The 24,991-nt window shown below is 44.2% G+C and overlaps 1 protein-coding gene across 5 annotated transcripts in view; it reads right to left on the bottom strand.

Moving 5' to 3' along the window:
• The window catches only part of GPATCH8 (G-patch domain containing 8), a 57,540-nt gene that overhangs the window by 11,628 nt on the left and 20,921 nt on the right, over positions 1 to 24,991 (bottom strand). The window contains exons 3-7 of one of the 5 annotated variants that reach the window (XM_074162591.1): positions 21,031 to 21,103; positions 9,946 to 9,990; positions 7,768 to 7,835; positions 7,264 to 7,350; positions 2,530 to 2,673 (exon numbers count right to left, since the gene is read on the bottom strand). In XM_074162591.1, coding sequence (XP_074018692.1) covers positions 2,530 to 2,673; positions 7,264 to 7,350; positions 7,768 to 7,794 — 258 coding nt within the window. In that variant the 5' untranslated portion in view covers positions 7,795 to 7,835; positions 9,946 to 9,990; positions 21,031 to 21,103. Of the gene's footprint in view, positions 1 to 2,529; positions 2,674 to 7,263; positions 7,351 to 7,767; positions 7,836 to 9,945; positions 9,991 to 10,780; positions 10,919 to 21,030; positions 21,104 to 23,274; positions 23,344 to 24,991 lie in introns of those variants that run through there. The other 4 variants (XM_074162590.1, XM_074162592.1, XM_074162589.1 and 1 more) reach the window with 4 other exon arrangements.

Here is a 24,991-nt window from a genome sequence, read left to right as displayed (position 1 = left end):
TGAAACAGGCCAATGGCTTGTGATGATAAATTCAAGATTATTTTCCCAGTTAAGGTAATCTAGAAATACTGCCTTTCGGATAAAAACTTGGTGTTGAGGTTAAATCATATGTACCCGAATGCTCTATGAAACCAGCGTAGTCAGGAAATAATAATAATAATAATGATGATAATAATAATAATAATCATCTCCCCTTTAATTGTTTGGTGTTGACAAGCTGGTGAGTCCAAAATGTATCCGGTAGGGATCAATACACTTACCTATAGTCCCTGTTTCGCAATAATCCTGAGTTCCTTCCTGGAATACAAGACAGTGTCTTTGTAACTCGGGAGCAGAAAGGGATCTGGGGATGGAACATCTATTTACAGGGACAGCCTAATGCTCACGGAGCCACAGAAGGCATAAGCAAACACTTCAATGTCGTGGGTACGTGTAACTAAAAATTCTTAAAAGCAAAAGTGATCCTGTTGGAAATCTGTTTAACAAGCCAAGCAAAAGGCGAAAACGAAGCGCTGTTGCCTCAAAAATTACTGCTGAGAAGACAAAACACTGCAGATAATATATACCAAGCCAGCTTGCTCTAATTATGTAGGCTACTGTAATGTCTCATCTTTCCAAGAAAGCCTACTGATTAGCCTACTTTTTAAGAAAACTTTACTTTTTTTCCCCTCAAAAAACCCTTATGTTAGCCTTTATGTAGCCTTGCCTTCTTGTCCAAAGAGGCAAAATGTGAAACACCAATGTGCAATGTATTATGAAAAGCACAGGAATATCCTTTTTAAACTAGCTTATAATTTAGAATAGGCTGTTAGAAATGAGCCTGTAATGAACAACAGGAGTGAGACAGTGTTACTTATGCAAATTTACCTTCATTATTTCTAGGTAGTTTCAAGTTCACTTCCTGAACGCTGACCCGACGGGGCGACACACATTTCAACACGACATAAAGCTGGACAAGCAATTTTTTTCCCTAAGCAAAGCATGATTGCTTCTCTGCTTAAATCCCTGCGCGACTACAAATTAATGCTGGGTGACGTAGCGAGAGTTTGAAGGCTCATTTTCCCCAAAGCCCGCCTGAACTTCCTGCAGTGGATGCAAGTTATCCAGGAACACCAATTCCTTTAAAAATAATCCGCAACTCAAGCCCCAAATTCTTTCTACCGATGAGATTATGCCACCCTGTGTGTTGCCAAGATGTTTTTCTTTCAGGTCACTCTTCTTGCACCTCTACTGATGATTCCTTTTGTACCAATGAGGGGTGGTGGCTTTCCACAGGTTTGTTTCTTCTTCCACAGCATCTTTAGATGCTAGAAAACCTCTCAAGCCCTGCCAGCCTCCTGTCAGTCCCCCTCATTAATCACCCAAGGAGCTGACATAATTACACTGCATCACCACAATGTAAGAACGTGCCACAAACAGGTCCTTCCACCTCTTAAACAGGCGCGTGTAATCGCACTCGAGTTTCACTGAGTCGATGGAAAACCCGAGATGAAGAACGCTGCTATCAGGCATCACCTCTGCGCCACCAGCTCGGGCAAAGCAGCCCCTTCGTCCAATACAAAGTAAATTAATTCATTTCTGCTCTTAATTCTATTAAACAACAATTCATCCCAGGACTCAAACAGGAACTGCCCTGCCGTGAGATTTCCTGTTAAGACTCTCTTCGTGAATTTACTTTGAACTATCATATCCTACACTTAGGAGAAAAAAAAAATAATCATACTCTGTAATGCCATATTCTTCTTTTTAGGCTGTTGCTTCACAGCTATTGTGCAAGATCTAGTACTCTACAGCACATCCTCCAGAAGTTATCAGCATTTTAATGATTGTATTGTTAGAATTTATGACTAGGAACATCAAAAAACCTCTTTTGAACAATTTCACCTCTAGATGAGCACACCACTACTACCTGCTGTACATTTACATCTCATTTAGCAGCTTCAAATAGGCAAATAGATCGGGCTGACACATGAACTTTTGTTATTTACTGTGCAGAATGAAGTATCCTGCAGATACTACGGCACATCCCTACCTCAGGACCAAAGCCAGATCCACACAGATTCCGAATCCACCTTCTCCTGAGGGTTACGGAATTTGGGAAGTGCTCCTTTTTTACAATTCCTTTGACACAGCCCGTTATTTCCTTAGTCTGTAACTTGACAGAACACAGACTGAAGTATTAAAATGCGCATATGTGGCATATCATCCGTCTCCCAAGCTGTGCTGTGTTAAAAGCTGATGCAAACTGGGAGCCATCCGTATCCATGTGTACTCTTCCCAGTTTAACAGCAACCCACTCCTGCTTCTGGGTCATTCAAAACTGGGCTCCTTGATGCCAACAGTGGGTTGGGGTTTGTTTTTTTAAATGCCCATAATATGGGCGCAACAATCCTAACCAGCGACATAAACCACCTATTTCCGGGGCTATAAGGAAAATTGATACACTGGGGAAATTCAAAGTTTTGAGCACAAACAAGGCCACTGCAATGAACATAAACCGGATGAACCGTGTTACCAACACTCGTTTACCTGCTTGTGAGCGTGATCGTAAGAGTTGATGTGGTTGTCAAACTCTTGATGCTTTTGATACTGCTTGTCACAGAGTTCGCAGTAGAAGTTTGCTCTGAGGTCTTCCAAAGCCTTGGCAATCGCCTTTTCTTTATCAACGTAGTCCTGCAAAATTAACAAAATAAATGCTTCACTTAAACTTCCCCTAAAAGAAAATGGAAGATGATGAACTGGTCCTTTAAGGAAAAAAAGTCCTTAAGAAAACCTTAGTATAGGCTGTTGATTAAAGTTTTAAGTTTTTTTTTAATTAGTTTGGTTTTTTTTAATTAGTTTTATTAAGACTTTGCAAATTAAAAGGTATGAAGAATAACTTTGCAGTACTACCAACCAGCCTGGACTCAGTTCCCTGACGCAGAACACAATTTGTCACCAGCACAGGTATCAGCAAAAGGAGACTGCTTACAAACGCCCCGGTGCTGCCGGCGGGAAGGCAGCTGCGGCTGCAAGAGGAGCCTGTGGGATCGTCTGAGATAAAAAGAGAGGTTCAAAGCCTCAAGGTAACACATAAACAAACCAGCAGCTGGAGTTTAAGACGCACAAAGTACGCATCGAACCAAGGAAGATTGCTGCTTTTGGAACAGAATCTTAGAAATTTAAATGCTGATACTGCCTCCATTTTGAGTGCTAACAGATGTTGGCTTGATCTCAGTTTGTCTGCGATTCAACAGGACGAGCACAGACCCACACGGGGAAAGCACAGCTCAGAGACCAGCGAGCCCAATTCACCCCAGCATCATTTCTCCATCGGTGAAATCTCCCCAGGAGCAATGCTGGGCTTTAAGCTGAGCTCAGAGGCAGTGGTTACACTGGGAGTGGGTACAGGCAGTTGCTATTTAATAAAAGAGGGGGAGGGAGAGCGCCTTTGAGGCTGCAGATGATACTTTTTTTCCTTCTATAATTCAACAAATCAAACCTCCAAGCAAAGGTGAGGTGTCTAAATTGGCAACAGTCACATCCTCCCCTCTTTAGCTCTAAGGAAAAGTAGCAGCTCTTGGATGGCAGAATCAGAAAGCTGCAGGATTGCGTGGGAATCCCAGTCCCTTGAGTGGTTGTGATGACTGGAAGTCCCTGGAAGGGAGCCTGGAAGCGCCTGGAAGGGAGCCCGTGCTGCTCCGAGCCCTGTCCCTGGGGCACAGTCAGTGACACAGACCGGGGGGCTCTGAAATGCACCTGATGCTGAGACACTCAATGGCCTCAGGGATCGGCAGCTTCTTCTTCCAGCAGGTCCTCTCAGCACAGGAAAGACATGGAGCTGTTGGAGACCATGGAGATGCTGGGAGGACAGGCTGAGAGAGTTGGGGGGGTTCACCCTGGAGAAGAGAAGGCTCCGGGGAGACCTTAGAGCCCCTTCCAGTCCCTCAAGGGGACTCTTTAAAGCTGGGGAGGGACTCTGGATCAGGGAGGGGAGCCATAGGAGGAGGGGGAAGGGTTTGACACTGACAGAGGGGAGATGGAGATGAGATGTGGGGAAGAACTTCTTTACTGTGAGGGTGGTGAGAGCCTGGCCCAGGTTGCCCAGAGAAGCTGTGGCTGCCCCATCCCTGGAGGGGTTCAAGGCCAGGTTGGAGGGGGCTTGGAGCAACCTGGTCTGGTGGGAGGTGTCCCTGCCCAGGGCATGGGGTGGGACTGGATGGGCTTTAAGGTCCCTTCCAGCCCAAACCATTCTGTGATTCTGTGAATTACGATCCCACCGGCAAAATTAATAAATCACCACCACTCTTTAAAGAAAGTTGGGGAAACTTTATCTTAACAAGATGATTTACGCTGATGCATACTGAAAAGAAGGCTACAAATGCTGTATTGCAAAGTAATACATCAGCACACCCCGTATAGCTATTTACCACATGCAGTTCAACTGGAATAAAGAGAAGTTATAGGAGAAAAAAATAGGCCAACAGTTGAGAAAAAGCACCTTAGAGTTTAAGAGTTTCTGTCTTAATACAAGCGTCTTACAGGGAAGTTTCCTCGCACTAGCAAGAGAAGCTGGCAAACCTTTAAGAGAGATAATACTACAAAAGCTTGTTTTTTCTTTTTATTTAAGATCTTGTTCAAGGCAATAGGGTTTACCTCCCAGTTACCACATCAAAATTACATTAAAATAATATTGCTCAGCATGTTTTCTATAATGCAAAATTAATGTCAAAAATTTCAACACCCCGGGGGGCGGAGGGAAGAATTGGAAAAAATCTAGTGCTAAAAGGTTTCTTTTTTCTATTTAAACCACTGTCAACCTTCTAAATAATAATAATAGTTAAAAAAAAATCCGTTTCAAGTTCCTGCTTCCATCTATTACCGCAGGCCCTTGCTAAGAAGAAGAAAAAAAACCAACAAAACTATGCAGAGGTTTGAGCCTGAAGCAGGTCCCCAGGAAGACAAGAAAGGAAAACAGAGCAGCGTGAGATCCACAGAACAATGACATTTCAAGTTCCTCTGAAACCCTGAACAAGCTTCCTGTGCCACGGGGAGGAGTTTTTTTGGGGAAAGCATCCTGTGGCTAAACAATGAAAACACAGCCATTTGAACGATCAGAATCTACACACACACACGAAAAAAAAAAAAAGGGAATTAAGGAACATTTCTTGCTTGCTTCTCGGCTGCAGAGTTATCTGCAATCCCTCAGAGGCGCTGAATGGCTAATCAGGATGCGGCCACAGTTGGCAATTACATAATGGACTCCTGCAGAGCCGCAGGAAAAGAAAAAAAAAAAATCACGATTGCAGAGATTTTCACAGATTAATAGGGAAATGCAAGAGGCCTAACGATAAAGCATTGCTAATAAAAACACATCCGAGTTGGGAGAGGCTGTCACTGCTTCACACAGCGCCCGAAAATAATCTGTGCTGAATGCTGGCAGGGAGACAAAACAGGCTGAGAGCGACGCGCGTTTTGAAGAGACGATTGCAAAACCCAAGAACTTGACGGTAAATCGCATTGCAGACCTGAGAGAAAACATCATTTCATGCCATTCGCACAAGAACTCCCACCAACCACCCTGAAAGGAAGAAATCCTCTGTGCCTGAGGATGCCCAGCGTCACGGCAGGGGCTTTGCTGCAGGGAGGGATCCAGGTTTTTGGCCACACAGAGCCCGGGAGCGGCCGCCATCGGGGCCAAACCTTCCCTCTGCAGCGCATGAGCGGCAGGAGATTAAACACAACAAAAAGGAATCATAGAATTGTCTGGGTTGGAAGGGACCTTTAAGATCATCTAGTCCAACCATCAACCTAACTCTGATAAAAACCATCACTAACCCATGTCCCCCAGCACTATGTCAACCCGGCTTTTAAATACCTCCAGGGATGGTGCCTCAACCACTGCCCTGGGCAGCCCATTCCAAGGCTTAATAACCCTTTCAGTATCAAAATATTTCCTAATATCCAATCTGACCCTCCCCTGGGAAACATCTTCAAGGAGAACGTGCACCTGGACGTAGGGGAACTGTTCGGCACCGGCTGCACAAGCCCATTTAGGAGCACGTTTGTACTTTAAAATGTGCCAGAAGAGATCATTAACTGCCTTCAGCACCAAACTAATAATTAGCTTTAAAAGTAATTACAATGGTTTTATTTTTAAACGAACAAAAATACCATCAATTCACTCACCAAGCAAGTCAAGGTCTCAACTTAAGGAAAAAAAAAAATAAAAGAAAATCAGGAAAGGAGGCTGTCGGTTTTTGTAGCTGAATAACCTGCCTGCAGTATTAACTGTTGAACCGGTGAAATGGAACTTTAGATTTGCCATGCTTAGGTTTCATTTTAATGGAATTGAAACTACTTTTCAGTTATTCCTCAAAGAATTAAAATTTATGCAAAACTGGCACGTTATTCTAATGTCTAGGGCTCTTCTTCAGCCCCGGTACTTCCCAAATCTCAGGACAATTAAACACACAGGCTTTTCCTATGGCTTGAGGTACTTTAGAGGCTGGTAAGGAAGAGTGGATTAAAGGACTAGCAAAGACCATGTCTCCACAGAGAACTCGGTTACAGCTAATCCAAGCATGCTCCAACACGTCATGCTCAATGCCAACACGATGCCCCTGTTTTATCATTAAAAAGATGATAAAACATCTTTGGCTTGCAAAAAAACCCTACAGGTTCTGTGAACCCTACGGAAACACAGAAAATATATATTTTTTTTTTTTTTTTTTTTTAATGGTGCCTGAAAAATTATTCCGAAGACACCCAGTCCATCGATTTCTCAGAACTGGAGCCACATCCTACCTTTCCAAAGAGAGCAGGATTTATGGAATGATATCATAATGCACTGCTTTCTGCTGGCTCGGTAACAACAAGAGGATCTACTCTGTCTGGTAACTGCCCCTTAATATTTGTACCCGCAGATTTTTGCGCTGACAACGTGGCAGGTTCACTAGAAAAATTTGGCAGCCCCGGGTGGAGGGAAGGAAACGTTCTGCTTAACCCTAGGGCTGTTCCTTCCAGAGGAGGAGCACAGCACACAGAGAAAGCCCTGCTGCTCTCCTGTGGCTCTTACGCAGCTAAACAAACACCGAGGGTAATTCCAGGAAGCAAAGAACCAGTTTGTTAAAATAGAAATAAGCTGAATGACAATAGAAACCAAAAATACATAATTCCAACTGCCGTTACCGCAGCCTAAGGAGAAGAGCTCTGTCCTATCAGAACAAATCCTCTCCCATCCAGCCCAAGAGAATTTTGATGTTAATGCCCCCGTTTCAGTACCTTGTATTTCTGCCTCAGCTCCTCGGTGTCTTCTTTCTCCACCTCCAGTACACGCCTCCGCTCAGTGGCATCTTCAGCGTAGTCCAGCTTTTTTTATTAGAAAAAAAAAAAAAGATGCAATTTTTCCCATAAATACTTTGCCCTACTGAGAACGTCTAACTTAAAAAAAGATGAGGTTTGAAACAGAATATTTGCATGTTGTACTTCACCCTCCCTGGTCTGTCATCCCACAGCGTAACCCACATGCAACACGGTTCCGAGACGGGGGCTCCCAGCAGCAGCCGCCTCAGTTTTGCAGAAGTGAAATCCCAAAGCCCAGGAATTTCAGATAGAATCCAGACCTCAGAACTCAGGTACCCATGGGTAAGCAGAATACGTATTTTTGAGAAGTGTTTTCTTACTGTGGTGATTGAAGAGCATGTTTTTCTTTACCTTTGATGCATAAATTCTTACTTTTAAATGTCTGGAAATGGCAAGGGGTGACGGGGTGCGGGGGGAGCTTACCTCCATTTCCATGCGCCCCATGCCCATGACATCATACTTGACGACGATAGGGATGGGATCTGTCCTCCCTGCAAGAGGAACACACACAGAGGAGGTCAGCGCCCACGCCGTGGCCACCGCTCGCTTTACACATTGGGTTTGGGTGGTTAGAGATCTTGCCTTGGAGTGCAGAGACCAGAAAGCTACAGTGAACCAAACACAAGCCATTCTCACAGCTTACAGCCAAACCTGCCTCCCGGCTCCAAACCGGCTTCGCTTCAATGCACCCCGAGAACTGAGAAATGGTATTTTTCTGAACATTAACTGGTCACGTAAAGTATTCTGGTGGTTAATGTTCAACCATGACAAGTCCCAGGGCAGGGCTGTTAAAAGGACTTGAGCAATGAACCTTCCCCTCAACGCTTCCACATCATACTCCTCAGCCTCTGAGCAAGTGAAAACGCATTAAATACATTTTACTGCCCTACCACATTAATAATTACTGAGGACTTTCCCATAAGAGATGTGGAAGCCTCCCTCCCGCCCGCTTTTGGCCCTTCCCAGGAGTGAGGAAAGCTGAGGGAGAAGCGTGGCCCAGAAGCCAAAGTGCCTTCATGACGAAGCGAGGGCCCGGTCCAGGCACCCGCTTCCCCAGCTCCCGCAGAGATGCTCTACCAGTCTCACCTGTAAGCTGTGAAAAGGACTAGTTGCGAAGAAAATTGACTTTGAACTAATCAAACTATGCTGGAGATTTTTTTTTTATATTTTTGTTTTTTTAAAAACATATCTTTAATCCACTCATAACCAGCCAAACAAAGCAAAATGGGGCAGACAAGCACTTTACTACCACAGCTTTTTTTTTTTTTTTAAATTATTATTATTATTATTTATTTTTACATCACAACTGGCGCTGTTCGTTGTGATGTAAGCCCACTGAAAAAAGTACTTACCTTACCCGGTGCGTACCTTGAGTAAGAAAACAAAAGGTTTACTTCCCTTACTACTGCTCTCGGTTTTGGTGTAAACAACCGGTTTGTTATACACACATACACAGATATTATACCTTTGGGCTAAAAGATCGACAGGTTTTAATCATGCCAAAAATTGCCATCCACATGCGCAAAAAGGTTATAAAAAGTCTTTCAAACTGCCTCAGAAAACCTGTACAGGCATCAGCTTCTCCCTGCTGCAATATCAGCCTTCTCTAACTCCAGGCCACGGATCTCGGATCCCAGAGTCCTCCAAAGGAACCTGCTCTGGCCAGACTTGATGTGTTTTTTGGTTGTTTGGTTTTTTTCTTTCAGAAACAAGTTAATTTTAATTAATCGCTTTCTGGTTAATTTATACGCCCATACATTCGACAGGCATATATCCACCAAGTCCAAATAGCTTTGGTGCGCTGATCCAAAACGGTTATTTTGCATGGAGCCTTCATTTGGGTCTTTGAAGCGCTCTGCGTTTGAAGATGTTTCTCTTACGCCCAATGGTATAATAAAGTAAGCAGTGACTGCAATTTTTAGCAAAAGGACCAAATTAAAGACAGGTTATAAAAATGACTTCCTAAGTGCAATATCACTTTCATAACGTCTCAGCCAGGGATTTACTGGTAAGTGGTGAACCCAAATGGAATGGTTGGCAGCGAGTGCCAACAATTTATTTAAATTTTTTTTTCAAGCTTTTTTCTTTTTGTTTTGATTTTTTTTTTAATTTTTTTTTTTTTTTTTTGGTGTTCATTTGTTTGTTTCTCCAGCAATCGAGATCTTTCGATGCAGCCTCATTGCCCTGGTAAACCCCTGCGTACATCAATGCATCAGTACTTTTGCCTTCTAAGGCAGTCAAAGTTTTTGGGTTTGGTTTTGTGTTGTTTTTTTTTTTTTTTATTTCAAAATCTATTTGGAAATTGCAGTAGCAAGTGCTAGTGCCCATCGTGTTGGGGGGGGGGGGGAAATAATCAAGTTTGGACAGTATTAGAAATTTACGTTTAAACTGATTTTTGGCAGTTCTAACACAAACAGAAACATCCCTTCTTAGCAATACCCTTTAATGAACAAGGATCAGACAAGTGTGCATAAAGAAAGGAAAGGAAAGGAAAATGAAAGACCAAGCAGAAGGATGATGGCTACAACAGAGAAAGTAAAGCCTAACATATTGGTGCACTGATGACAAAAGGAGTAATTCAGTCTGAAAATAAAAAATTACCACTGCTAAGTTTACCATCACCACAACAAGTCCAGGATCATAACGCTGTAAAAAAGAAACACCATTTGTTAGGCAGAAACCATCAGGGGCAGCAAATAGGCCGTTTGTAGTAGGCAGGTAGGATGGGTTAAAAAAATAAAAATAATAAAATAATAGGAATAGGAGGCTTCTTCCTCACCCCTCCACCCCATCACCAGGCTTTGCCCTGCGGAACCAGGGAGCGGGCAGGCTTTGAGCAGTTGTTACTGGGTGTTGAGCAGAGTTTTGGGTGTTGGAAGCGGTCGAGCTCCTGGTGACGGTCCCATTTAAGACAGGCACCGAGGGACATTTAAGCAGGCGGTTTAAAAAGGAAACAAATCAGGATCTTGAGGCAATTACCAATATTTTGGGTTAAACGGAGCTGTTTTTAGGTAAGAGGAGAATATTCAATGCGGAAAGCGATGCCTTTGTTTTAAGCTTAACCATCACTTCATTACAAAGGGGATACCCAGCTGGCGGCCAGTGTGACATCCAGGTGACAAGTGCCACGTCCACGGGCAGGTAACGCAGCTAGGGACAGCACTGCCACTGTCCCCACCACCGACCCTGCAGGACACACAAAGCGCTGGGCCATCAGAGCCGCGGGAGCCTCGCTCCATGTCCCCAGAGAGCCACGGGCTCGGTGTTGCCAAAGGGCCACTGGTCACCCCGCTGAGTGCCAACGGGCCGTGCTGGGAGATGGAGACCAGCCGAAGGGGAAAACAGGACTTTAAGTTAAGGTCTTTAAGTTCTCCTTTTAAAGAATTCCTCAAGAAAATTTATTGCAGAGCTACCGTGCATGACAGCGGGATTTTACCATGGAAACGTGGTTCTCGGACGTTGTGGGGCTCCCAGGTTTTGGGCTCCTGCTAACCCTTTTGGGTACGGCGACACACTTCGAAGGGAAAAACCGAGATTTCAAGAAAAAAGCAACAATTCCCACGCTTCATGCCACTGTGCAGGGTTGCAAGCGCTGCCACACCAACAACTAACTCCCCCCCCCCCAATAAATCATGCAGAACACACAAAGCTGTGTCCGTGTCCCATCCCCCTACACCCCAGAAAAGGTATTTTCTTTCATTCTATTTTCACAAACTCCTTCCTTTAGAGACATCACACAGGCTGCAACCCCCAAAGCAGAGAAGGCTATTGTATAAAATGCTTCCACGCGAGGGAAAAAACAAACTCTTGTTTTCTTATCCTCGGAGAGGGTAAAGCATAAACCTCCAACGGGATGGGAAAACCAAACAGCTTACTCGGGAGTTGCACCTTAGAAAATCCAATCGCATAAAGTAAATTAAATTTGTAATTATTTCCTTAACTCAGAAATGAAATGCCATTTCAAAACTGACCAGATGTACTTGCTTTGTTCCCCTCTTCCCAAAGAAATAGGGAAACCTTTCTCCCAGCTTGTGAAAAAACTCCTCACCCCCTAAATCCTCCCCGACAGCCGCCCCCCTGCCCAGAGCCCCCCCAGCCGCAGGGGGGGAATTCTCCAAATTCACCCCTTTTTAACTGCACAAAGTTATCGGGTATAAGCAAATACTTTGCCAGCAGCGCTTTAAATTAATCAAATCTTGGGAAAAAGAGTGAATCCTAATGTTTTGGGGCTTTAGCTGAGACCCCACAGGGTGGTGCAGGCAGGGGAGCAGTGTCCCACGGGGCTCCGGCTCTGGGCACAGCGGGTCGATGCTCCCCTGCTCTTGGGAACAGGCCACGGCACCAGATGGACCCACCATCTGAGCCCGTCTCCAAACCCTGGCGTTGTCAACACTGCACACATTTTCTTTTTTTTTTTTTTTCTTTTTTTTAACAGTCAAAACAGAAAACAATTTTCATCGACAATTTGTAGATTCAGGAGAACTCCTCCCTCCAGCAATACCATGCTCTACCGTAGATATGGTTTTGATGGTCTGTTTAGAGAAAGAACGGGATGCTCCCCTTGAGAAAAAAAAAAAAAGAAAAAAAAAAGATGTAGCCCCAAAATTAAGCGTTAACGTAATTCACTCAAATGTATCTCACTTATGCACAGCATGTAAGCACCAGAGAGGTAACAGAACAGCCTTAATCCTGCTCACTGCGTTGACTTCTTAATAGAAATTCCTCCCAGGTGCAAGCTTTGTGGGATATAATCCTAGAGGAGTGACTGGTATCACGCTCTTCATCGGAGAATTTAATGAACTATCTCGGGAGGATACAACCCACGGGACGTGATCTCGTTGAGCACAGAGGTTTTTTCCTTATTCGCTGTCTTTATGCTACAACCGAAACCAAAACCACCGGTAAGAGACAGCCTTCTAGGAGGTTTTGATTGCTCTTGGAAAGGGATAACCGCAGAGGCTGGAGCCACAGCCGTGTGAAGGCAGCACCGGGGAGTTCCCCGACCACGTCGCTGGGTTTGCTGTAGGGGGTAAGGGTCGGTTTGTGTGGTCCCTGTGGCACAAATCAGGCGTGGGCACCCGCAGCAACACACCGCAGCCACAGGGCATCATCGACAGCCCAAGAGCCATCGCACTGACAACTCAAGACTCCTCATTCATGCTCAACATGAGCCGGCAATGTGCACTGGCAGCCCAGAAAGCCAACCCCATCCTGGGCTGCATCAAGAGAAGTGTGGCCAGCAGGTCATGGGAGGTGATTCTGCCCCTCTACTCTGCGCTCGTGAGACCCCACCTGGAACACTGTGTCCAGCTTTGGATTCCTCAACACAGGAAGGACATGGACCTGTTGGAACGGGGCCAGCAGAGGGCCACAAAGATGATCAGAGGGATGGAGCACCTCCCCTGTGAAGACAGGCTGAGAGAGCTGGGGTTGTTCAGCCTGGAGAAGAGAAGGCTCCGGGGAGACCTCAGAGCAGCCTTCCAATATCTGAAGGGAGCTACAGGAGAGCCGGAGAGGGACTCTTGGTCAGGAAGTGTAGTGACAGGACAAGGGGTAATCATTTTAAATCAGAAGAGGGGAGATTTAGATTAGATATTAGGAGGAAATTCTTTCCTGTGAGGGTGGTGAGGCACTGGAACAGGTTGCCCAGGGAAGTTGTGGATGCCTCATCCCTGGAAGCGTTCAAGGCCAGGCTGGATGGGGCTTGGAGCAACCTGCTCTAGTGGAGGTGTCCCTGCCCAGGGCAGGGGGGTTGGAACTCGATGATCTTTAAGGTCCCTTCCAACTCTAACCATTCTATGATTCAGTACATCAAATGGGGAGAGGTGAGGAAATCCACTCATTTTTCCTGGAGAACAAGCCCTGGCGGGCTCTGTGCTGCTCCTCGCTGGCGATAAATGACACACCATTATCAAGCTCGTTCCGACTGCTTCAAAAAGCCAACAAACAAACAAGGGCAACCTTTTATCCTGGTCTCCTCTGGGAATTAGGTTTGCAAACTCATCCTGTTTATGTCCGATTTCTGGAAGGGCTCACAAACAGTCAAGAGATTGAAACATCTGTCACCCTCAGTGACAAGCATCAAGTCCCAGTGAGGAGAAACCGCTTCCCAAATACACAAAAACTGCACCGTGAACTTACTCCTTACTAAGCAGGGAGGTGGTTGAGGCCCCTTCCCTTGAGATATTCAAGGTGAAGCTCCACGAGGCCCTGGGCAACCTGGTCTAGTAGGAGGTGTCCCTGCTGACTGCGGGGAGGTCGGACTAGATGACCTTTGGAGGTCCCTTCCGGCCTGGACCAATCTATGAATCTATGAATCTATGAAATGACAAGCGAAAGACAAGTTGCAAACACCCCAAATCAAATGGAAAACTTCAAAGAGGATCTCAAAACTTCTTTGACACGCAAGCCAAGGGCAATACGTGCAGAAAACCAAGCAGAGCTCCCTGAAATTCTGCACGGGAGGGCACATGGCGGAGTCTGGGCCAAAAGCCATCCCTAACCCCAAGGATGATCAATGGTACTAAAGAATGACAAAGACGATGTTAGAGCAAGAGCATAAACCTTGGTTGATCTAGACTAGAAATCAGAGATGAGTCACTGTCTGTCTTCATCTTGGTGGGATGAAAGGGCTGATTTAAGGCTACGCTGCGGAGAGGGGGGGAGCAGGTTATGCACAGCCAGGACCCCTCGCTTCCCACGCACCCACCTTTCAGTTAAATAAAACTGCTTCTACATTATACCAACACAAAGGGCAATAAAGCCCAATACTAAGCCAAGAGAAGGACATCTCTGTCACCAGAAGCATGTGTCACTGAAAGGACAATGACTTCATTGACTACACACACACACACACACACACAAGTAACCCATAAAATTATCACCCGGCATCGAAGGAAGGATCTTGCCCGTTCGAAAGCAAACAAGGGGACAAGTGGTTCCCCAACGGGGACGTTGAGTAAACCCTCTGTGGTCTTGGGGATTTCCACAGAGCAATGAAGATCGGTGTGAAGATAACAGGCTTCCAAAGCCACATCACCCAGGTTTTTCAAAGCTAAACTTCAAATGGAAACATCACCCTTAAAACTATTGCAATGATTTATGTTGCAAACACAAGCGTGGAAATGTCAGTCTCTGCCAGAATTCAGATTCCCGTGAGGACGTGTTAAGATACAAGAAGATAAGCTTGTGTTCACATCTATTCCTTGGGTCAGCCTGCCAAATCATTCCCCACTTAATGAATAAAGGCACTGTTTAACATTTTTATCTTTCTCTTCCATATTTTCTTGTATTTATTACAAAGCTTCAGAACCCAGAAAGAAATCTAACATTCCTCATTTCCTCGTGGTGTTTTTTCTCGGATGCTCATTGTTCCATGTTCCCAAGGCCTCACAAACATCCACTCTGTCTGCCTTCATGAGATCAGAGGATTTCACAAATGGAAAAATACATTAATAAATTAGCTGTAAGCCGTTTGGCCAACTGGTGACAGAGCCAGGATTCAAGACCTCTGGAATTCAAACCCAGAGCTTATTTCTCCAGCCGCAGCTGCCGAGCGATAGCATTTGTGACTGATCCCAGTTGCTCGAGTGGTCAAAGCTCTGCTCGTCACTCCCCACGCGTCTAACGAAGCCAGCATCCAGAAAACACAGTGTGCATCACCTGCGGCCACCTGACGGGGGCTTGGACTAGCGACTCTTCCCGAGCTTGATCTCAGAAATGAGAATTATCCCAAAGGCTGCCAGAGAAGGGCTATTTCCTGCCTAAGCCACAGGACCACCGCTCACCTGCGGGCTCTCCCCCTCCAGCAGTCCCTTCAGACTGTTCCGATCTTTCATTCTGCTCAGCCTTTATTCCAAGAGGGAAAGAAAACAAGAGCTTGTCTGAACAGATTTAGGGAAGAACGTGCCAAATCAAAACCGCATCGTAGTATAACTGAAGGGGGGAGGGGGGAAGTGATGACTATATTTATCATCACAGAATTTGCAAGTCAGAGCAGAAATCCACTTGTGCTTTTTTTTAATTGAAAACCATGTGATAAAAATACAGTTAGATGGAAGAACTGAATTCTAGCATTTTCTAACAAATCTGATATACCTGACTGTGCTACCTTGTTAGATAATTTAGATGCTCATGAAAGGATAAAAATAAAATCAAAGTTCTGTTACGCACACTTGTAACTGCTCCTGTCTATGTGCCACCAGAACAGTTTATACCGTGAGTTTGCAGCACACCTTGATCAACAGGAACAGCACCGTCTCGGCAATTTGTAAAGGGTTTATTGGTTTTTAGCCCGAGTAGAAGAGAACAAGCTGCAGGAGGCGGGGGGGGGGGTCACAGCTCTACACGGCACTGCCTCCTCCACGGCAGCACGACATGAGCATTGCAGGAAGACTCAACCGGCCTTTCAGAAGAGTCATGCTGAAACGATGCCAAAACTTTGTTAAAAACATAAGCAAACAAAAAAGGAAGCTATTACTAAATAGGAATAGGAATCAGGGGACGGAAGGCATTTCTTTTGGACCAAAGGCTGCAGGTAAACCTACTGATACTTCATTTATCTGCCCCAAAAGGGACCACCCTTTTCTAAACATAGCCACCTGCTGCTTTTAGTCTCTGAAAAAAATCAAGATAACCCAAGTGCTAGTACAAAAGAGCACCCCACAAAGCCTTGCCAACCACCTTGAAACCTATTTCACATCGAGTAACATTTTCATCACAACAATAATCAAGCGACAGAAGAGCTGCGTTAGTTCCCTACAGACAACCCAGGAGCAAACTTCATAGAAGTTTCAAGGCTCGATTCCAGTCCGACGTGAAAACCTCCTATTTATCAAAGCTCTTTGGTTCAACAACATAAATACTTAAGAGTAACTATGCTGTGACAAAAACCATAAGTTATCTGTTGCCAGAGCAAAATACGAGATTCTGATTCACCTCTCAGAGATACCACAAAGACCAGGATAATCCCAGCCTTGGGAATACTGCGTGAACACGAGTTAAATCACTGCTTTTCAACCTATCAAATTAATTACACGCTCCCCTCTGTGTGAAAAGGGAGACAGCTGGAGGTATGAGAAACAACTGCTTTCTGTACAGGTGCTGGAGCAATTTTTAAGGTGTTAAGGCTGCAGTCAGACACATTTTGTTATGAGAAGACTTTAAAAAGGCAAATTTAGATTGAATAGTTACAGTTACTACCCAGTACCTACTCAGGGGGCAACCAGGTAAGTATGTGCTCTAGCCCTGTCCACCAAAGCTGGGCAATCCTTCCTGAGGGTCCATTCCGAATGACCAGAAAACATCAGACAAACCTTCCCAACTGACCAGTCCATGCTCCCCAAACCGCCTCTCTCTGAGGGAAACCATCCCTTGGGGGCTGCCCTCCCTCCGCAGCCCCCGCTAGGACAGCCAGGAATCAGCACAGCAATACCAGACAGGGGCATTAACTACCCTTAAAGCCTATCGTGTCCACCCTGACCAGCTTTATCAGATATTTCCTCCCACACACACACGCTGTGGTCCTGACCTCATCCCAGAGAGCCACAGGATTCTTTGGCTGTGACTCCTCAAACAAGCTAGATAATTTGGCTCTCTTGAATAGATTAGAACATCAGTCTGAAATGCCAGGTCATTGCACGGCGTGTCCTACACGTCATCCACTTTCTGAGCACATCAAACGAAGTCACATATTCCCATGATTCCTGGCAAAGCCAGAAATCCTTTGTCTTTCCTAAGGATAACATTCACCTGCTCTGTTCAGTTGTCCCCAGTCTAATTAAATGAGATTAAACTCCTGGTGTTTGTCTTGCACCTTTACCTCTAGAGAACTATTATCTCATATTAAACACACAAGGACCAAAACAGAAGTTCTCAGCACAGAATTATTATTTTTAAACAAGACTTGTCAAAAAATTGAAAACACAGGGGAAGTGTGAAGAGCTTATAAAAATATTTTCAAATGTATGATTAAAATTATACCACTTCTGCACGTCAATCTCTCCATGCTTTTCATAATAATACTTTAACTTAATATGAAATAGTTATTCCAAGAGAAATCATTAGTATTTGAATTTAAGATTTCACTCAGCGCTCTCCTTCCCCTTCTGACTTGTGAAACTTCTCTGATTTATTATTCAGAATCCTTGGTCTCATTTAGCACAGAACTTCACATGAAGGTCAACCAGTGTTTTTAAACCACATCTTTTGCTGGCTTTATTTTTTCACTCAACCACATAATTCTAGATCATCAACTCTATGTGTGTCCTGTCATCCCTCCTCAAAAGAGTAAATGGTCTTCAGTCACCATTTTGTCCTTCATTAGAGCACAACCATCTCATAATCGCGATAGAAGAGTGGTTCCCCAAACCACACTTTCCAGATTAAAAGAGATCCCTGTCAACTCCCAACCCCCTGTTCTGCTTTTTCATATTCACTGGCTGTGAGCAAGTTGAAGCATCGTTTCCAAATATAACACAAGTTGTTTGTGGAAAGAAAAATGTGAAAAACATCAGAAGAGATGAGCAGAGGAATGACTCTGCTGAATTCATTATGAGCTTCTCCGAACCAGTGTTCTAGCCCTCGCGTGGTCAGAGATGACAGCACTATCCCTGTCAAAAAGCATCTAAAATAAAACAAAGGATGCAGATGTGTTGGAGTAACAGCTCCTGTCATTAAGGACATGAATTACCTGGTTTCTTACCCGAGCGGCTCAGCTCTTCCACCAGCATTACGCAGACGATGGTTAACGAGTTACACCACGAGGCAGCAGCCCCGGTGGGTACAAAACTACTGCGCTGTTGAGATTTTGCAGAGAATGAGCCAATCTGCTGGGCTCCTTTGTACTACAACAGAACATTTTTAGCACCAGTAATTGGCAAGTGTGAATTTTAGACTATTCCAGCTTCCATCCAGGGAAAGAGTTCAGCTCTCTCACCACTGGGTTATACCCACAGCGGGTAGTTAACACGGAGGAAGCCATCACAGTCCTGCAGCGTGAAGTTCTTGAACAACAACATTACGGCCTTACTAGAAAAAATAAGTATTTAGGACTGGCAAATATAACGTAGCATAACTTTTAGATTCACCAAAACTAAAGAGGGAGCCCCAGTTCAGATGAACAACAGGAATTAAAAGCTACATAACAAAAATAAGCACTCTGAATTCATCAACTTCCTTTAAAATTGAAGTCAACTACATGGAAAAAAAGATGAATGCAGTATCAATCCCATGTATGTAACCCAAAATTTAGGTTTTTGAGCGTTTATTGCAAAGGACTTCTGCAGCCAAATGCAGGAGGTCGGATTCTGTGTTCACCCACAGCTACAGCCTGTCTGAAGTGGTTCTACTTCTACTACACCTCTCAACCACAGGCTGTTTAAGATTTTAGGCTCAAGAACAGCATGAAGCAAGTTCCCAACAGCAATGTTCTGCATTTGCTCTCCTTACATCTCTCCAGAAACCTCTCCTGGCCTTTTCAGAACAGGAAGGGAGCATGGAAGAGGGGAAGAACTTTTTTGTTCTGCTCTTCCATTTCCAGTGCGCATCGAGTGACTTTACTCCTCAAGCTCCTCGAATAAGATTAAAATTGGATGCAAATGTTTCCTTCCTGGCAGTTTATATTTGGATTTTGGGACAATCTAAGATTCATGTAAAAAGGTCACTGGCTAATGAATTAAGCACTCCCAACACGATCACCATCAACGCCACAGGCAACAGGCACAGGCTGTAGCTGCTGGGAACTGAGGGGGAGCGCCCTTGACATCTGTATGTGGAGCAGAACCAATTCCTGCCCGCTGTGCGGAGCCTTCGTTAGGGAGGTTTCAGCACCTACGGGGTTAAATGGAACAGGCTATTTTTACTCCTGCATTTCTATTAAAATGCAGGAGGCACAGGAAAACCCTCACAGCCCCTACCCAGGATTTCTCTGACACTTCCAGACAGTCGAAATCACCAGAGCTTCAATAATACGCAAAGAGATACGGTACAGATTCAACGCTTCGAAATATTGAGTGGGAAAACCTAAATCTGAACAAGTATCCAAATGCAAATGTCCAACCAACCCCAGGGGAGACCCTGGCTCTCCACCCTCAGGACACAGTGACACCACACTCTTGCCCCAAACCCGGATTGTACAGTCCTCTGCTGTTTGCTCCATCACGTCGGTGCCCGCAACACCCCACGGCTCAGGGCCCCTCAGGGCTGTGCGGGCGCTTTGGCTTCTTTCAAAGTCTCCACGTTTCCACATGGGTGACGTGCAGAGCGATACGGGGCACCCAAAAGAGAAAACAGACCCAATCACACACAGAGCGAACGCCATGCCAAAGCAGAAGCCCAAGAAGTGACAACTACAACCACGTCCTGAGCTTTGGCACCAACAAGGGACACGAGAGGACTGCAGGAGCACCATGCGTTAACCAGAGGATCTCAAATGAAGCCATGTTAGAGGAAGCAAGAAGCATTAACCACCAACACCGTCCTGAGGAGTTAGGAGTGCCTTAATCCAAGGAATTAATACACATTCACAGAGTTCAGGGAACTTGTTACCTCTTGACAGTGCTCCATGGCACGGAAATACTCATCTCTCTAAGGGGCTCGCTATAGGGACAGGGAATCCAATTACAGGCTCCCAGGTTTTTGGACTAAAGGTATGGGAACACGAGTGAGTCACTCACAGAATCACAGAATCTGAGTGGTTGGAAGGGACCTTTGAGATCATCAAGTCCAACCACATTAAAAAAAAAAAAAAACACCACACACAAACACTTGGATGAATGCAGTTCCAAACACTTCAAGAGGTGTCTACAGCACCCACCCAGGCACCGAGTCCTGTGCCCATGGTAAATACTGAGCACTGGACGCTGGATACACCAGCAGCCCAGGAGCAGCTGATGGGAAACATGGCCTTCGGTTCCTCTCAACACAACAGGGCTGTGTGCTCCCACCCCAGCCAGGACCTCTGCCGAACAGGAGCTACTGGCCAGGGGAATGGCTAATGCAACCCACAAGGACTGACCAGCGCTGGTTCAGTTAAAACCACGGGATTTAGCATCACAGGGAGAATTTAGGCTCTAGACAGCACGAGGACTAAGTGCACTGGTTCAACCAACACTACAGCGTCTCAAGCAGTTTTGCCGAATCCCTGACAAATAGACTTGCTGGGGAACAGGAGTTAAGTCAAAGTCGTGAAAGCCCCGCAGAGAAACCAGAAGCCCATCCGTGAGAAACTCTGCCACCACTTCCAGTCCTCAGCAGAGCCTTTTACTCGTCGTCTAATGGCTCTGACGCCACCGTGAAACATGCACGCAGATCACCCGAACCAGCTCGTATTTTTAATTCTTTCAATATCAAAGCATCCGGCCAGCAAAATATTGTTACTGCAGTTTTAGAAGCCGCACGACTACCTGTTAACGCGGAGGCAGTTAATTCACCTCCCTCCGAGGCCAAACGCGGTGATTTCGTACATGACACACACGCCGTCTCTAACCTGTGCCGGTAAGCGAGGCTTCCACTCGCAAACTGCTAAATATGAAACTCAACAGTGCATTTGTTTGAATATATTAATAATGGAAAGAAAATCTAATCTAGGAACCAAAAAAACCACCACCAAAAACAAAAAAAGCAGAAATAATTTTGTTAAAGACTGAAGCTGGTGTTGAACGTTTCAGAACAAGCTACTGGACTTACCCTGCAGTGACTTTCCCAATCCCTGGCCCAGCTTCCACCCATGTTTCTGGAGTAAGCGGTGTCCAATATTATCCTGACAGACAGAACAGAGAAAACAAACCAAAAATATTCCAATAATATATTCTTCCCTTCCCGCTGACATTTAAACATGTGATGAGCAAGAGATTTTTCTACATATATATGCATGCAAAAAAATGCTACTGAAAAGGCAATATATGCCCAATAAAAGGGAAAGACAAATGTCAAAAATTGCTGGCTAGAATTTTTCCAGGGGGACGGGGTATCGGGGACGGTCACTTTCTGATGGTGTGCTGGGCAACTTTTGTGCATCACATTTAAAATAAAGAGAAAAAAAAAAAAAGCAATGTGGGAGAAAATAAAGTGTACCAATAAAAATTGACAGTAAAAAGCATAAAATCAAGCTATTTATACAATCATATCCATCACCTAGACAGCACCACTTAAGATTTATTTTTTTTTTTGGTAAAGAAAATCTACAATGTGTTTAGTCATTTTGTTTGTGTGTCAGGCTTTTATAATACTGAGTAAGTTGTAAGTGCAAGACTGCCCCACCACTAGAAACCAAAACACAATCATAGCAAAATCCAGGCTAGACTTGATTGGGTTTTTTTATATATGTATATATATATATAAACTAGCATGCAGCCAATATTAAACTGAAAAAACAGTGAGTTAGTAAAACAAAAAAAAATTAAAAAAATAAAATCAATTAAATAAAATGAGCTCAAGCACAGACTGGGTGATGCATTTCACATGTAAACTAACAAAAATACTAAGATGTTAGAATGAAACAGGCCTAGCAATAAGTTAACAGCAAGGAACCATTAGTGCATGTAGGGGAAACAATAAGCATAATGTCTCATCTTCCTAAAAAAAAAAAAAAAGCTATTTTGGAATAAGTGGAAAAGTACTGACGCAGCAATTAAGTGTCAGCTTTTGAAATGAGGGCTGAGCAGGGCTCTGCGTGGAGTTCATTAAGTTTTTATGCAAGATTTCTTCCCCCAAACAAAGAATAAGAGCGCTACCGGCGCCCGTGTAAACCATCAACAGCTGACAGCTTGTCCCTTACTGACCAGTTTACTAGCAGTGACCAACTGTCAGCTCCTCAAAGAAGGACTCTGTTAGGACCGCATTCACCTTTTAATCATAAAAAAAAAAAAAAGAATAAAAATAAAAATCAGATACGTCTTTGTTGATTATCAATTGTCATAAGGCAAACCACAACTCAAGGTAACACCGGAATATCCTGAGTTATAACAGGCTGTGAATCCATAACATTAAGTGGTACGTGGAATCTTAAAAAAAAAATAAAATTTAAAAAAGGTATATATGCTGCAGGTTTCTTTAATTAAATAACCAAGTCGTTAACAGAAATCAGAATAGCAGTGGGGTTTTCACTCACTCCACATTGAAGAAAATGACCACACGGTTTGCAGAACTTTGGTGAATCAGCTTGAAAGACACAACCTTCCCCAAAGATATTGGCTGCATGGATACAGTTTTCCTCAAAAAGATTTTATCAAGGATAAATTTCTTTTTTTTTTTTTTTTCCTGATATACCAGCAAAGCAAGACATTTTGTCTGGCTGTATTTTTCAAGACAACAGTATACGCCTTTCCCACACTACTGGTTCTCCCCCAGGACATAATGAGGGCTACATGGAAAAAAAATTTAAAAAAGAAAAAGTAGAAGTAAGGAAATGTCTGGTTATAAAAGCTTAAATCAGTTTATGCCAAAAAAAAAAAAAAAGGAAAAAATGAAGAAATATGGATTCCAACCACAAATACCACGGAGAAGACTGTCGGTTGGAAAGCGTAGGATAACTTACCTGCAAATCTATCTCCCACAGACCGTTTCTGTAACGGCCTCAACCACCGCCCAGTCCTTCATGCAAAAAAGGGGCCCCAAGTTGAACGGGGTTGGTTGTGGATAACACACTAATTGTTCTACCGTTAGCATCGCACCCGTATCTCACAAAGGATTATTGAATCCGATTTTTAAAAGCCGCTGCTGACAAAAATGGCTGCATTTTCCATAAAAAAAAAATAAAAATAAAAAAAAAAATCAAAAGGACAAGGAGTACTTTGCAATCTTTTGCTCCGTGGAGATGAGACATTGTGCTGACTGTGTTGTGTTATGAATGCACTAAAATAAACAGACAGATGAAGCAATATGCTATTTCCAAAAGCAGTGCAAGTGGAGTGAAAGCATTTCCATACGAACCTGGCTTTAAAAACTGGGCTGTCAAAAGAACAGTTAAATGTAACACAAAGTAAGAAACTGTCCAATCACTAATGGTAGTTTTTTTTCTTTTGCTTTGTTTTCAATTCACTGCTTGCAAGTAATGTATTTATTAAAGAAGAGTGAAAGCATAAAATAAATTCAACAAGTCAAGACCAGCTGGGAGATTCAAGAGCGGTGTGTTGTGACTGACACAGTGAAGGGGTAAACAAATGTTAAAGGGAAAAAAAAGAAAAATTTAGAAGGGTTATACACATTAGCACCACTTTTACAAAACCACTCAAGAGGATGGTTGCGAGTTGTTTGACATAAATCGGAATTAGGCCTGAATATTATCCTGTCTCCATTCCCAGGAAGGGGGTGTTTTTTCCCCCATTCAATCACTTTGATTTGTTTGCTTAAGCAGTGAAACTACTTCTAATTTTAAATATGACTGAATTGAAATGGAGCATCTTCTGTTTCACTGAATAGGGAGTTTAATATTAACATCCGAGCTGGGACCTAGTCAGTAACCCGCTCATTTCTAGCCACCTTTTACCTTCCTCCTCAGGTTCAAACCACTATCGCAGAGGCAGACTGGCAGGACTGCTCTTCGGCAGAAACGCTGCCCTAAAAATTCAATTATGGAACGCCAGGCTTGCCAGGCTCCCACGCCAGAGCCATTCTGCAAAGCCTAGGGAATAGCTGGGGATATCGGGGCCAAAATTTGTCACGGGGCAGCAAACGTTGCAACAGCCGGTAGCTTTTTTTTTTTTTTTAAAAAAAATAATCGCATTTTTAAGTGAAAGTTCTGTAAGATTATGGACTCTTTCACATAGAAAAGATGTCTTGTTTTACACCAAACCTCCTGTCCATGGCAAGAACTGTCAGTCCTTCTGAATAAACTACCCTCACATCGTAGGAATTCTCATACAGGAAGAGTTGAGCCATCTACAAAGCCCCCGGAGGAACTCCCCCCAGTTGTCAACGGAGAGCTGGCACGAGCCTCCTCACCTTCTTAAACCATAGTTTTGGAGCTCGTTGTGTTACAGCCACAACTAAAATTATTGAGGCAGCCCGAATAAGTTCTCCAGTAGGTATTTGAGTGAGCAAGGGAGCTCTCATTTAACTCAGAACAGCAACGCCATGGGTCTGGGCAACAGCCATGGAGACATGAGCACCGGGCTGGGGGATGCTGGGCATGGGACAGAGGAGCTGGGCAGGGTCTCCATGGAACCCTTTACACCTCCCGGCATCACTCTCACCGCTCAGTAGTGATCAGTTCTATTTACAGATGGGGAATTTACACAGATGAAGCGTAACTTTTCCAAAGTGTGTAGGAAATGTAAAGGTCTTGCCTTCACCAAACTCTCATAGAGTTACTTTGGAGCATCTCATCCAAAAAGACCTTCTCCAACAGCTCAAATTGGCCTCCCCAATTGCCCACCCTGCACCCTTACTGCTCCCCACACATCCCAGTGATTCCAGATATCGGGATATCCCCAGCACAAATTTTTTTAAAAAGGTCCTGGCCAATAGAAAAAAAAAATAAATCAATAATGCATACAATGAAAAGATGCATACAGGAACTGAAAGGTTTTGATGATGTTGCATGTAGGATATAACCCGCAGTCAGTGGATTGAGCTGAATTACGGATAAACCAAACCACAGTTTTGCCTAATACGGGTTTTCCGTCAGATGCCCACGCACGGTGTTGAC

Source organism: Numenius arquata, chromosome 23 (assembly GCF_964106895.1).
Source record: "Numenius arquata chromosome 23, bNumArq3.hap1.1, whole genome shotgun sequence".
Taxonomy (NCBI): domain Eukaryota; kingdom Metazoa; phylum Chordata; class Aves; order Charadriiformes; family Scolopacidae; genus Numenius; species Numenius arquata.
The sequence above is the reverse complement of the archived record's forward strand: the minus strand, read 5'-3'. Positions and strand labels throughout refer to the sequence as shown.